Below are 14,244 nucleotides of genomic sequence, written 5' to 3' on the forward strand. Positions count from 1 at the left end.
GAAAAAATGACGAAATTATGCTCTCGCGAATTTTGATGTGTCAGCGATATTCACAAATCAGCGATTTTGCCTAATTTGACTCCCATTTTAGGCCAATTACATTATTCCAGTCGACCAAATTCTTAGCTATTTCACTAATATTACTTCTATTCTATCAATTAAGCACAAGAATTCGCCAACTCAACTGTTTCAACTACAAAATAAAGTGATCTGAAATTGGTAATTTGGCCAATTTAATGCAAAGTTCAAAATACTCCCATTTCAAAATAAGGTTCAGAATAAACAATGCAGGCATTCCTGGAACTAAACTAACATTTCTTCTGTTCATTAGTTACGTTTTCAGGCTTTACTAATGAATTCCATTTTGATTTTTTTATGCACATAATGAAATTTTATTCAAACCAAAAAAGAGAAGATTTACTGTTATGCAATATTGTAATAATTGTATAAATAATATCACCACATTTGTGAACATATATTAGACCCACCAGCAGGTGTGTATTAGATGTGTGAGGTCATTTGTTTACTCTTCAACATCGGCAAACATTTAACATTTCCGCTATTTTGAGCTCAGTTTCAAGCCATTTCCAGTACTAAAACCAATCAAAATCAACTCTATTTCTGTAATATATCTTCCATTCTATCAAATGAGACCAAGAAATCGCAAATACAACTATAAAAAGCATATGAAGAAACACTGTAAAGTCGCTGTTTTAATCGAAAATTACGGTCTCAGTTTTTTCTCTCATGCTCTATGTGCTGCAGGATTTGTTTTGTGTGTTGCACACATACCACATAGATGTATTCTCTCACATCTAGGCCAAAATTTACCGCTCACAGCTTATCAGAGTGAGTCGAGCTTATGACGTAGATCTACAGTTTGGACCCTTAACGTAAAGCCATAGATCTACGGCATGGACCCTCAAAGGGTTAAATATGGCTCTAATAGTATTAATGAAATTTTTAAACTAACCCCTAGAAAACATTACAGTGGAACCTCAAATTTCGAACATAATCCGTTCCAGGAGCTAGTTCTAAATTAGAAAAGTTTGAAAAGCAAAGCAATATTTCCCACAAGAAATAATGGAAATACAATTAATCCGTCCCAGAAACCCAAAAATATTCACAAAAAATACATTTTATAGAGATTAATTATAGTTTTACATACACACAACAAATGTAGTGTACAATTATGCATTAATAAATTTAAATAAACATATAAAATAACATTTTTACTTACCTTTATTGAGGACTGGTGATGGCATCTGGAAGACAGGGAGGAGGAGAGAGGGAGTTGAGGTTAGTGTTTGGAAGGGGAATCCCCCTCCATAAGGACTTTAGGTATCAAAGCCCTCTCTGGGGTTACTTCCCTTCTCTTTTAATGCCACTAGGACCAGCTTGAGAGTCACTGGGCCCTTGTCTCACAAAATAACTGTCCACAGTCCTCTGTTTCTGGCACATCTTTAAGATTTCCCTAAAATGGGACAAGGTTCTGTCACTGAACTTGCTGCAAAGATGGCTTGTTTCAGCTTGCTCAGGGTGGTACTTCTCCACAAACATTTGGACATCATTCCACTTGGCGCAAATCTCCTTAATCATTGAATCGGCATGCAACTTCCTTGCCTTTTCACAAATAATTGTCTCTGAAACACTATCACCTGCCATCTCTTTATCCTTGATCCACACCACCAACACCTTCCCACCCTGATCGATTGTCTGTGGTCTTTTTTTTGGTTATCATATTAACACCTTTCGCAACATCAGCTTCCTTGATTTGTTCTTTCTTTGCCAGGATAGAAGCGATGGTCGACTTGTTTTTCCCATACATCCTGGCAAGCTCAACAAGTTTCACACCATTCTCATACTTCTGTATTATTCCCTTCTTCATGTCAATGGCGTTTCACACTTTCTTTACCACAGACGTACCACTAGCAAGTTTCTTTGGGCCCATGGTAGCTTATTTCACAGTCCCAAAAGCACTAAACACAATGAATTAAACGTAATATGTTTGAATGAGACCGCAGGTTAGTGTTCACTCAAGCATCAACAAAGCCAGACTGGCTCAAGGCGCCTGCACGGGAACGCAGACAGAGCAAGCTGGCAGACAGGTCTGGTACCTGGCAGTTCGAAAAAAGGGGCGAGTTCAATAATGGGGACAAAGTTGGTTAAAAAAAAGTGGTCGATTTTTGAAGAGTTCGATAAGCGCTACATTCAAAATTTGAGGTTCCACTGTACTGGGTCTTGTAAGTCCACTTACCACATTTTGAAGTTTTATAAGTAGAACAAATTATATCACTGAAATAATTATGTAAGTTTCACAAGTAAATTAGATATACAAATGAAAATGACTACAACATCAGGCTGAGTCCTTCAGCAAATAAAATTTTTATAAAGGTACACTGTGGTTACTATAAAGATATGTGTGTGTGTGTGTATATATATATATATATATATATATATATATATATATATATATATATATATATATATATATATATATATATATATATATATATATATACACATATACTATATTTATTTATTTATATTTTTCAACAAACCGGCCGCATCCCACAGAGGCAGGGTGGCCCAAAAAGAAAAACTTAAGTTTCTCTTTTTAAATTTAGTAATTTATACAGAAGAAGGGGTTACTAGCCCCTTGCTCCTGGCATTTTAGTCGCCTCTTACAACCGCATAGCTTACGGAGGAAGAATTCTGTTCCACTTCCCCATGGAGATAAGAGGAAATAAATAAGAACAAGAACTAGTAAGAAAATAGAAGAAAACCCAGAGGGGTGTGTATATATATCCTTGTACATGTATGTGTAGTGTGACCTAAGTGTAAGTAGAAGTAGCAAGACGTACCTGAAACCTTGCACGTTTATGAGACAGAAAAATGAACACCAGCAATCCTACCATCATGTAAAACAATTACAGGCTTCAGTTTTACACTCACTTGACAGGACGGTAGTACCTCCCTGAGCGGTTGCTGTCTACCAACCTACTACCTAGAATGTGTATATATATGATTATTATATTCATGAGGAAGCACAACACATTATTAGTCACATGGGGAATGGCTGTAATTAGGCTTGATCCAAGGAAGAGGAAGTTTGATCAAATGAATGGTAACAATCATAATCTCAAGTTTGATTATATGACTGGTATGGTACACAACTCATTTGCCCGAGGACACAATTACCGATGACCATAACTGTTCTAAGTAATAAAGCTTCTTTTACAACAGCAATGTTAATATGAGAGAACAGCAACCAAAAAAAAAAAAAAAAAAAAAAAATGACTGGTAGGATATAGCAGACAATCCTCATGATTCACATCAGATTTAGGTGTTGTTTCTTGACAATAATTTTTAAACAGTTGGCAGATAATAAACTTTTCAAAGCTTCTGGCAACAAGTTCTACATTGTTGGATCTTTAATAGGAAAGGAGTTGCAACATATGCTAAATAAGCATTGCAGGATGTCAAATAGGCATTTATTTTAGTTATAACTGAAGGCTGCTCCATGGTAGAAACAAGTCATTTTATATTTTACGACTCATACAAGCTAACATCTCCCCAATGAAAAGCAGGGGCGCCACTAGCACAATAAGAGACAACACAATTATACCACGGGTGGGGTTAGAACCCGCGATCAGTCTCTCAAAACTCTAACCTCACCCATGGTATGGTTTGTTTGCAATTGTGTCATTACGATTTCATGAGTCAAGACAACACAATAAGAGGGAGCGGCCCTAGACTGTTGAACTGCCTCCCACCATACATAAGGAGGATAACCAAAAGACCCCTGGCTGTCTTCCAGAAGGCGCTGGACAGGCATCTAAAGTCAGTACCTGACCAGCCGGGTTGTGGTTCGTGCATCAGGTTGCATGCAGCCAACAGTAACAGCCTGGTTGATCAGGCCCTGCTCCACCATGAGGCCTGGCCCCAGACCAGGACGCGGGGGCATTGACACTCAAAACCCTCTCCAGGTATACTCCAGCCATTTCACTAAATACTGTATTGAGCTTTGTTGCTCAGCAGAACTCTGCCACCTGCTTATTTTTTATAATACAAGCAGGTAATCAAACCCAGGAAAAAATAGTTATTTCTTGCATGAACAGCTATTTTGGGAGATACTAGGCACAAAATCTTTACTGAAGAAAATTTTGTGTGATAAAATTAGCAGCATATATAATTAACAACTAGTATATATTCAATCCAGGGGTTCCAGTAACATACTCCGAAAACATGTCTTATTATACAGTGGACCCTCGGTTCACGTTATTAATCCGCTCCCAAGAGCTCATCGTAAAGCAAAATTATCGGAAAGCGAATCAATTTTCCCCATAAGAAATAATGGAAATCAAATTAATCCGTGCAAGACACCCAAAAGTATGAAAAAAAAAAAACTTTTACCACATGAAATATTAAGTTTAATGCAATAGAATAATTACAATAACAATAATAACAATAGAATAATCACACTAGAATAATTGACATTTACCTTTAATGATGATCTGGTGATGATTGATGGGATGGGAGGAGGGGAGAGTGTCGAAGTTTTTAATGTTTAGAAGGGGAATCGCTGTTTTGTAATCACAGTTGCACCTTTTGCAAGAACAGCTTCCTTGATTGCTGTTTTCCTGCTCACTATAGTAGAGATGGTTGATTGGGATTTACTATACAACTTAGCCAGGTCCGACGCATGCACTCCACTTTCATACTTTGCAATTATCTCTTTCTTCATTTCAAGTCATTAGCACCCTTGGTCTCGATGGGTTGGCACTAGAAGCTTTCTTGGGTGTTGCGGTGTCTGACAGATTGAACATTAAAATGGTATTAAATACCGACAGATTGTTAGGGGTGACTTATTTTGCAGAAACAAGCACCAAAAGCAGTGATAATATGGATAATATGGAATGTACTGAATGTATCCTTAGATGCGCGCACACTGGCACACACTGGGCAGTTCAGGCCACACGTGGACACGTCTCGTACAAATCGTATCGCATACCGGGTTTTGTAACGGGAACCAAGGCAAATTTTTTGCAATATAATGCTTCGGATACCGGATTTATCGGATACCGATGACTTTGCGAACTGGGGGTCCACTGTACTTGTGTTTAGGCTAGGTTAAGTTGGGTTGGGTTGGGTCCCAAGACTTGTAACCTAACCAAATTTTACCTAAGCTTACCTAAAATCAACTAGTTATATGCTTTGAACAGAATATTACTAAAACACCTGGAGGGAGCATACCTGGAGGGTGTTCCAGGAGTCAAAGCCCCCAGTGGCCTGGTCCATGACTAGGCCTACAGTGCTTGTCACAGCATTATACCGCCCCTCCCCCACACATACCAAAACAAACACATACCATGAAAGATTATAATACATATATTTGTACACTTACTGAGGTTTTAATACTTGGTGCAGCGCCCTTTACAGTTAATCACGTCCCTTAGCCGTGTAGGAAGACTCGCACACAAATTCTTGAGGGTTTGGGGAGGTATATTCCATGCCTTATGTAGAGCAGCCTCCAGCCGCAGGATGGAACTAACATCCTTGCCCAGTAAACTTCGTTTCACTACTGACCAGAGGTTCTCAATAGGGTTTAGGTCTGGGGAATTGCCTGGCCAGTCATTAACCCGTAAACGGTCCAAACATATATATACGTTTTTCAACATTTGAAAGTATGTATAAAAAAGATCTTTTGGTTTTTCTACACTTGAAAATGTGTAAAAAAAACTTTGATCTACTTTTTTTTTTTTTGTTATATTTGAAAATGTGTAAAAAAACTTAGATCTACTTTTGTAGCACTAGACATGTGAACGTAGATCTGCTTGGACCGTTTACAGGTTAAAGAACCTCACGTCACAGTCCTTAAGCCAGTGAACTAAAGATCTGGCAGTATGACATGGTGCATCATCCTGCATAAAAACCGTAGCCCCATACTTGTCCAACGCCTCGGGTAAATTGTTACACAATAACTCCAGGTAATTATACCGATTCATATACTGGTTTTTGGGAAGCACAATGAGTTTACCAACACTGAGCACTGAAACACCCCCCATACCATGTGCAAGTCTGGGTGTTTGGTGGTCCCACAGGTGTAGCATGGGTCTAGCGGGTCACTATCTCCGGGCCGGTACACACGTTCACAATGGTTACAGGTGAGAGTGAGGGTTGCTTCATTACTCAAAGTACTTCAGACAACTGTTGAGGATTCCAGTGAAGATATTTCTTTGCATAATCAAGCCTACATTTCTTCTGTGGCTTGGAGAGGATCAGTTTCTTAACCTTCCGGTGACTACTGCTCCGACGCACGTCTGGTAACAGTTCTTACAGATACCTCTGAGAGAAGATGTGGGTTCTTTTCTTTCAATTCTCTAGCAGTTATCTTAGGTGTACTCTCTAACTGCTTCTGTAACACAGTAAAGGTACAAAAGATGTCTTCTTTGAGGGGCCAGGCCGAGGTTTGGCAGACAGTATTTCGACACCACCACCAGCCTTGAAATGCTGCACCCAGTTCCTCACTGAACGCTCGCACACACCAACATTCTCCACTATTTCTTTAGTCTGGTGCCCAGCAATGTGAAGCCCTATGATTTGAGCTATAGTTTCAGGTGTTAAAGACTTCCTCTTACCAATAATCAAACATGTATAGCCTCAAAACCAAAGGGAACACCGGACAAAAGATGGGTTAGATGAGAGACAAAAGTGCAACATTTTCTCTCATCACGGCAGCCACGTGAGCACTGAGGAGTCACTGTGGTGTGTGGGGCCAGGCCGTGATGTCATGCTAATGGCTGCTACCCTACATGATGCACTGACAAAAAAAGACTACCCCCCCCCCCTTGCATGGCAGGCCTTTGATTTTCATCACAGGATTATGCAGGGGCACTCACCTGGCATAATGCCATGATAAGCACTGTATATACTAATTGCTAACTGTACCACAAGAGGGGCTTGAACCTGCAGTTACAGTCTTAAAACTCCAGACTAACACATTATCCACTGGGCCAGCTCACTGACAGTGATAAGGAAATGTGTAGAATTTTTAACACATACTTCCTCTCAGTTTTTACACAGGAGGATACCAGCGATATGCCAGTAATGAAAAATTATGTAGAACAGGACGATAATAAACTGTGCACTATTAGGGTCACAAGTGACATGGTCCTTAGGCAAATAGATAAATTAAAACCTAACAAATCCCCAGGCCCTGATGAACTGTATGCAAGGGTTCTAAAGGAATGTAAAGAGGAGCTTAGCACACCTTTGGCTAATCTTTTCAACATATCACTACAAACTGGCATGGTGCCAGATAAGTGGAAAATGGCAAATGTGATACCTATTTTCAAAACAGGTGACAGGTCCTTAGCTTCGAACTATAGACCAATAAGCCTGACCTCCATAGTGGGAAAATTTATGGAATCAATAATTGCCGAGGCAGTTCGTAGCCACCTTGAAAAGCATAAATTAATCAACGAATCTCAGCATGGTTTTACAAAGGGGCGTTCCTGCCTTACGAATTTATTAACTTTTTTCACTAAGGTATTTGAGGAGGTAGATCATGGTAATGAATATGATATTGTGTATATGGACTTCAGTAAGGCTTTTGACAGGGTCCCACATCAGAGACTGTTGAGGAAAATTAAAGCACATGGAATAGGAGGAGAAATTTTTTCCTGGATAGAGGCATGGTTGACAAATAGGCAGCAGAGAGTTTGCATAAATGGGGAGAAATCAGAGTGGGGAAGTGTCACGAGCGGTGTTCCACAGGGGTCAGTGTTGGGCCCCCTGCTGTTCACAATCTACATAAACGACATAGATGAGGGCATAAAGAGCGACATCGGCAAGTTTGCCGATGACACCAAAATAGGCCGTCGAATTCATTCTGACGAGGACATTCGAGCACTCCAGGAAGATTTGAATAGACTGATGCAGTGGTCGGAGAAGTGGCAGATGCAGTTTAATATAGACAAATGCAAAGTTCTAAATGTTGGACAGGACAATAACCATGCCACATATAAACTAAATAATGTAGATCTTAATATTACGGATTGCGAAAAAGATTTAGGAGTTCTGGTTAGCAGTAATCTGAAACCAAGACAACAGTGCATAAGTGTTCGCAATAAAGCTAATAGAATCCTTGGCTTCATATCAAGAAGCATAAATAACAGGAGTCCTCAGGTTGTTCTTCAACTCTATACATCCTTGGTTAGGCCTCATTTAGATTATGCTGCACAGTTTTGGTCACCGTATTACAGAATGGATATAAATTCTCTGGAAAATGTACAAAGGAGGATGAGAAAGTTGATCCCATGTATCAGAAACCTTCCCTATGAGGATAGACTAAGGGCCCTGAAACTGCACTCTCTAGAAAGACGTAGAATTAGGGGGGATATGATTGAGGTGTATAAATGGAAGACAGGAATAAATAAAGGGGATGTAAATAGTGTGCTGAAAATATCTAGCCTAGACAGGACTCGCAGCAATGGTTTTAAGTTGGAAAAATTCAGATTCAGGAAGGATATAGGAAAGTACTGGTTTGGTAATAGAGTTGTGGATGAGTGGAACAAACTCCCAAGTACCGTTATAGAGGCTAGAACGTTGTGTAGCTTTAAAAATAGGTTGGATAAATACATGAGTAGATGTGGGTGGGTGTGAGTTAGACGTGATAGCTTGTGCTACCAGGTCGGTTGCCGTGTTCCTCCCTTAAGTCAATGTGACCTGACCTGACTAGGTTGGGTGCATTGGCTTAAGCCGGTAGGAGACTTGGACCTGCCTCGCATGGGCCAGTAGGCCTTCTGCAGTGTTCCTTCGTTCTTATGTTCTTATGTTCTTAAGTCATCCATCTACATATGTATATTTATACACCATAGGAAGGTTACCATAGGCACCACTGTGACCACAAATGCAAGTTTTTACAGATGAATATCCTGCCAGTGTGGCTGTGACAAACTCTAGCTAAAGTCCCCTCCAAGCCATCATCGTGACTCACGTTTGCAGTTGTGTCATTACGATTTCATGTGTCATACTAGTTGATGACTGGATGTGACACATTGTACCATAACAATTTGCCAATAAATAACTCCCCCTCCCAGAGTTTGGATACTTTGCTTGTATAAAAAAATGCCAATGGCCAAGGTTGGCAAAGCAGGAAAACTCAATAATGTTATTGCTTGGGCAAATTGTTATGTTGGAAAAGATTAACAAAAATACATTTTTCTTGGCATAAGCCCACATCAAAAGCAATAAAAACTTAGTATTGCAACCTAGCCAACTGTAGCTGAAGTAAACAAAGGCCAATAGCAAAATATGAAAGGGGTGGATAGGGAAGGAGTTGTCTGCAACCTGATAACAGTGAATTTTTTTGGTTGAGCAACAGTTGGTTATAAGTGATTTGTGGTAACATAATATTTAGCAGAAAATGCTGAACTCGTAGGGATCACACAGCACCCAGGAAATGGGAGGCAATCAGGTTTGAGCTGAAGAAGGGAAGGGCAATTCTATTTCTTTGGGTCAAGAGTCCTTCAGCACCATCAGAAAACCTTCCTTGAGGGAATTTCTGTAACAGATCCTAGCATAAGGATCTGCAGATATATACCTCTATCTTGTGAATTTAATTAAGGCCTTAGATTAAATATTTGCTTATACTTTGAATCTTTAAATTTCAAAATGAAATAAAACCGACCTCACTGGTTTTAGCTACCCATTAAATACATTCATATTCAATACATCCACTAACATATCCCACGTTTCCTTGCAAGAAGATAATCCCCCCCCCCCCTTCTCAACAAATGTTTCTACGCTAATTTCCCCTTTAAGTGGGAACTGAGAAGTTTATCTAGTGGGAAAATATAGTCTTTCCCTCCCTACCTGAGACAATGATCAACTAATATTTATACACTTTACCCCAGTGAGGGGTGGAGGGGGGAACTGAAAAGCTTTTCCAGTGGGGAAACTGGGTAATAGTAGTAGTTTCCCCTTCCTCCCTGGACTCCACCTTGGAGGACAAGCCACATGCAAGACCATCCCTACAATTAACATACCTTCACTATTTTCCCAGTGGAGGGAGAGACGCTTATCCAGTGGGGGGGGGGCTGGTACTAGCTGGTCGTAGTAACAGTGGTAGTAGTAATAATAGCAGTAGTAGTAGTTTCCCCAACCACCACCACCTCCCTCCCTCGGTCCCCACCACTCAGGTTGAGCCACATGGAACACCATCTCCACCTTCTCCCCACCATTACCTTCCCTCCCTCCCCTGCTCACCTTATCAGCCTCTTTGGTCTTGGCATACTTTTCCAGTTTACGCTGGTACTGAGCAATCTGCTCAGCAACGTTGGACATCTTCACAGGAGCAGCAACAACAGCAGCAGCAGCAGCAGCACAACACAACAGCTGACGCTCAAGCGAGCTCCTCCTCCACACAACAATCAAATGAACATCTCCCATAAACACATCTTCCAGCTTTGTCGAAAATGGTATAAAATACCCATGAGTTAAAGATTAAGAGACGTATGCAACAGATGGGAATCTTTATTGATGAAACTTTTCGCCTACACAGTAGGCGACGTCGGTCAAATATAGAGAGAGCAGTATTGATGAAATAAAGATGATATAATCAGTGTATCAACCTTGGAGAAAAAGTATTTGAGGTGGTCAGTCCCTCAGCCTGGAGAACATCATTCCAGACCATGGAGCTGAGCTCTTCTCCAGGCTGAGGGACTGACCACCTTAAAACTAAGTCTTCAAGGGTGACGGACCGATTACATGAAAATGAAAACGTTTATTTCCTTGCAAAGCTTACAATGTGTGGTTTACGTACTACAAAATATCAATTACAAAGAAAGCCACTAGCGTGCATATGTATTTAATCTGTACTGCCTCCTGTGCTCGACTGAAGATTGAGACACTTATGCAAAATATGGGAATCTTTATTCAGGAAACGTTTCGCCAGTGGCTTCATCAGTCCAATACAAAGTAGAAAGGTGTAAGGAGAGTAGTAGTTTGAGGTAATCAGTCCCTCAGCCTGGAGTCGATGTGTTCAGTCCAGATTGATGGGCTGAACACATCTCCAGGCTGAGGGACTGATTACATTCAATTATTATTATAATCAAAGAGGAAGCGCTAAACCCGGAGGATTATACAGCGCCTCTGGGGGGGAATGTGGAAGGGATTCAGGCTTAATTTGGGGAACTGGAGCACAGATCCAATTCCCTAAATCAAGAGCCCCTCACCAACATCAAGGACCCTTCCTTGAGGGGATTACATTCAAACTACTCATCTTCAACCAATTTTCTCTACTGGACTAAAGAAGACACCAGTTGGTGGAACGTTTCCACAATAAGATACCCAAGTGTTGCATCATTTATTACAAGTTCTACGACGTGTATAAATAGGAAACAGGAATAAAGGGAATGTAAATAACATGCTAAAAATATTTAACCAAGACAAGACTCGCAGCAATGGGTTTAAAGTTGGAAAAATTTAGATTTAGAAAGGATGAAAGGATACAAGAAAGCAATGGTTTGGTAGAAGAGTTGTGGATGAGTGGAACAAATTCCCGCGTAGCGTTATTGAAGCTAAAACCTTGAGTAGCTTTCAAAATAAGTTAACGAAAGTACACGAGTGGGCAATAAGACGGCAGTGAAGTTCCCAATGCCGTCTTATTGTGACTGCTTCAAGGGCAAATTTCTTAGTACTCCAGCACACGAAGATTATAGTTGCCTTAAACCATTGGTGAGGCCTCCCTACATTATTTTGGCTTCGTATTCAAAAAAGTAATAAAATGCTCAACGTTTCACCGATACATCGCTATTTTTCGCGACTCTCCCACCCGGTGTCACGGTTCACTTTCCAATTCGTTTTTATTTTCAGGGTCACACCAACAATACATTTTAAACAATATGAAATTAAGACATGTGCAACATCTGGGTATCTTCATTGTAGACGTTTCGCCATCCAGTGGCTTTATCAATACAAATTCAAGGATATGACTTGAAGACAGAACTATGTACAGAAGATGAGGTAATCAGTCCCTCAACCTTGGAGCAGGTGCGAAGAGCACCGTATTATTATTATTATTATAATCAAAAAGAAGCGCTAAGCCACAAGGGCTATACAGGAGAGCATCGTAGTCGTGGAGATTCTGAAGCAGAAGCAAGGCGCCTGACGCTTATATACTAACGTCAAGTGGAAATGGGACGGGTAGCAGACGAGGGCTGTCACTGGTAGGCGGGATTCCCCAGTGGAAGTAGGTCCTACCCAATGAGATGGGCTAGTTGTAGTTGTCGTAGTCGTGAAGGTTATGTACATGTCCTTAGAATCAAGATTCCATGATGTTGCAGTGTCTGACAAGTTGTTTAAGAATGGTATACAATACCGACAAGATGAAATTAAGACACGTGTGCAACATCTGGGTATCTTTATTGTAGACGTTTCGCCATCCAGTGGCTTTATCAATACAAATTCCAGGACATAACTTGAAGACAGTAGAACTATGTACAGAAGATGAGGTAATCAGTCCCTCAACCTTGGAGTAGGTGCGAAGAGCACCTACATTAAATATAGGAAAATTATAAAAAAAGCAACATTCATGGGGGAGCGCTAAACCTTTAGGGGTCATACAACGCCTGGGGAAATGGAAGGCATTCAGGCTCGATTCAAAGAATTGTAGCACATGACCAGTTCATCATATCAAAAGTCGCTCACCAGCATCAAGGAACCTCCTAACATCTCGCATTCTCACGATTCTTATTAAAATAGTAAAGAGTCAAGCATCCCTTCGTTTGGAATCATGATCATAACCTTTAAAATAATAATCATAACCATATATAAACATGAATAATTTGCTTATTAACTGTAGGCCTCACTACACCCACCCCTTCTCATGGATATATTATATATGGCCCATGAAACTACCAAAGGATCAGGTCTACTGTATAGGGTGGCTGGATATAGAAGTCTTTGACTTGGCGTCTGCCTGTTCATTTTCCTGGGTCCCGACCCGTTTTGGGCACCGAGAGAACACATCCTGAGGATGACCACATCCTGAGGATGACCACATCCTGAACATGAGTATACTGCGCCACAGCCAACAAAGGAAACTGCCTTAGACAGTAACCCGGACTCACTGAAGCCAGCAATCAGGACGCAAAGACCGAGGATTGTCTGCAGCTCCACACACATTATAATCACCGGGGAGCGCTAAACCAGTAGGATCATACAGCGCATTTGCGGGGAGAGGGGATGGAAGGTATTCAGGCTCAATTCAGGGAAATGGAGCACAGATCCAATTCCCTAGATCAAGAGCCCCTCACCTTGACGGAACCTCCCTCGAGGGGTGCGCACACATCATCAGCTGACCTGGTAACTTAACATTACCGGTTCTCATCCGTAATCACCGCACACAACCTTACACTCGAGCATCAACCCATCAGTAATAACCAATACTAAATCAAAACAGCGCTAAACCCACAAGAAGTATATAAAGAATGGTTTATAACTGGTGCAGAAAATGTGATATTAATGACGTACTGTACAGAAAGCCCTTGTTATGCAGAGCATTTTGGGTAGCAAAGACGATCCTGGAATTATAATTATTAGGTATCCCCACGAAGGGGATACCTATAGTGGTTATCAGATTGTTTTATATTAATGGAGAAGAGTTCAACGTGTAAGGTTCCTGCACCGTCTGCTTCAACTCAGGAACGTAACTGTGCGCAAGGAACCAGAGGTCAGGGTAAGTCTTAGTTATCGTATTCGCTGGGAATTATATTAGTAACAGTGCTAAACCCGAAAGGGTAATACAGCAATTACTCATGAGGATTGTAATCAAAACTAAGCGCTAAACCCACAAGGATCAAACTCAAACTGTTCAACTGCCTCCCAGCATACATAAGGGGGATTACCAACAGACCCCTGGCAGTCTTCAAGCTGGCACTGGACAATCACCTAAAGTCAGTTCCTGATCAGCCGGGCTGTGGCTCGTACGTTGGTTTGCGCGCAGCCAGCAGCAACAGCCTGGTTGATCAGGGGCTGATCCACCAGGAGGCCTGGTCACAGACCGGGCCGCGGGGGCGTTGACCCCCGAAACTCTCTCCAGGTAAACTCCAGGAAGGGCTAAACCTGTAAGAGGCATGATGATCAGAACAAATAGGGGAGGTAATTAGGTTTTATCCAAGGAAAGGGAGGCTAACTCCTACTCCTTGAATCAAGAACCTTTCACCAGCATTAAGGCAA

General features: G+C 41.0%; 1 protein-coding gene across 15 annotated transcripts in view; it reads right to left on the reverse strand.

Annotated features, from left to right (window-relative positions):
• The window catches only part of LOC128703787 (transcription elongation factor B polypeptide 3), a 173,183-nt gene that overhangs the window by 107,305 nt on the left and 51,634 nt on the right, over window positions 1-14,244 (reverse strand). For 7 of the 15 annotated variants that reach the window (XM_070086944.1, XM_070086942.1, XM_070086946.1 and 4 more), the window contains exon 1: window positions 10,273-10,440. The exons of 6 other annotated variants lie outside the window; for them this stretch is intronic. In XM_070086944.1, the coding sequence (XP_069943045.1) occupies window positions 10,273-10,350 (78 nt within the window). In that variant the 5' untranslated portion in view covers window positions 10,351-10,440. Of the gene's footprint in view, window positions 1-10,052; window positions 10,179-10,272; window positions 10,441-14,244 lie in introns of those variants that run through there. 2 more of the 15 variants (XM_070086954.1, XM_070086947.1) reach the window with 2 other exon arrangements.

This window comes from Cherax quadricarinatus, chromosome 20 (assembly GCF_038502225.1).
Source record: "Cherax quadricarinatus isolate ZL_2023a chromosome 20, ASM3850222v1, whole genome shotgun sequence".
NCBI lineage: Eukaryota > Metazoa > Arthropoda > Malacostraca > Decapoda > Parastacidae > Cherax > Cherax quadricarinatus.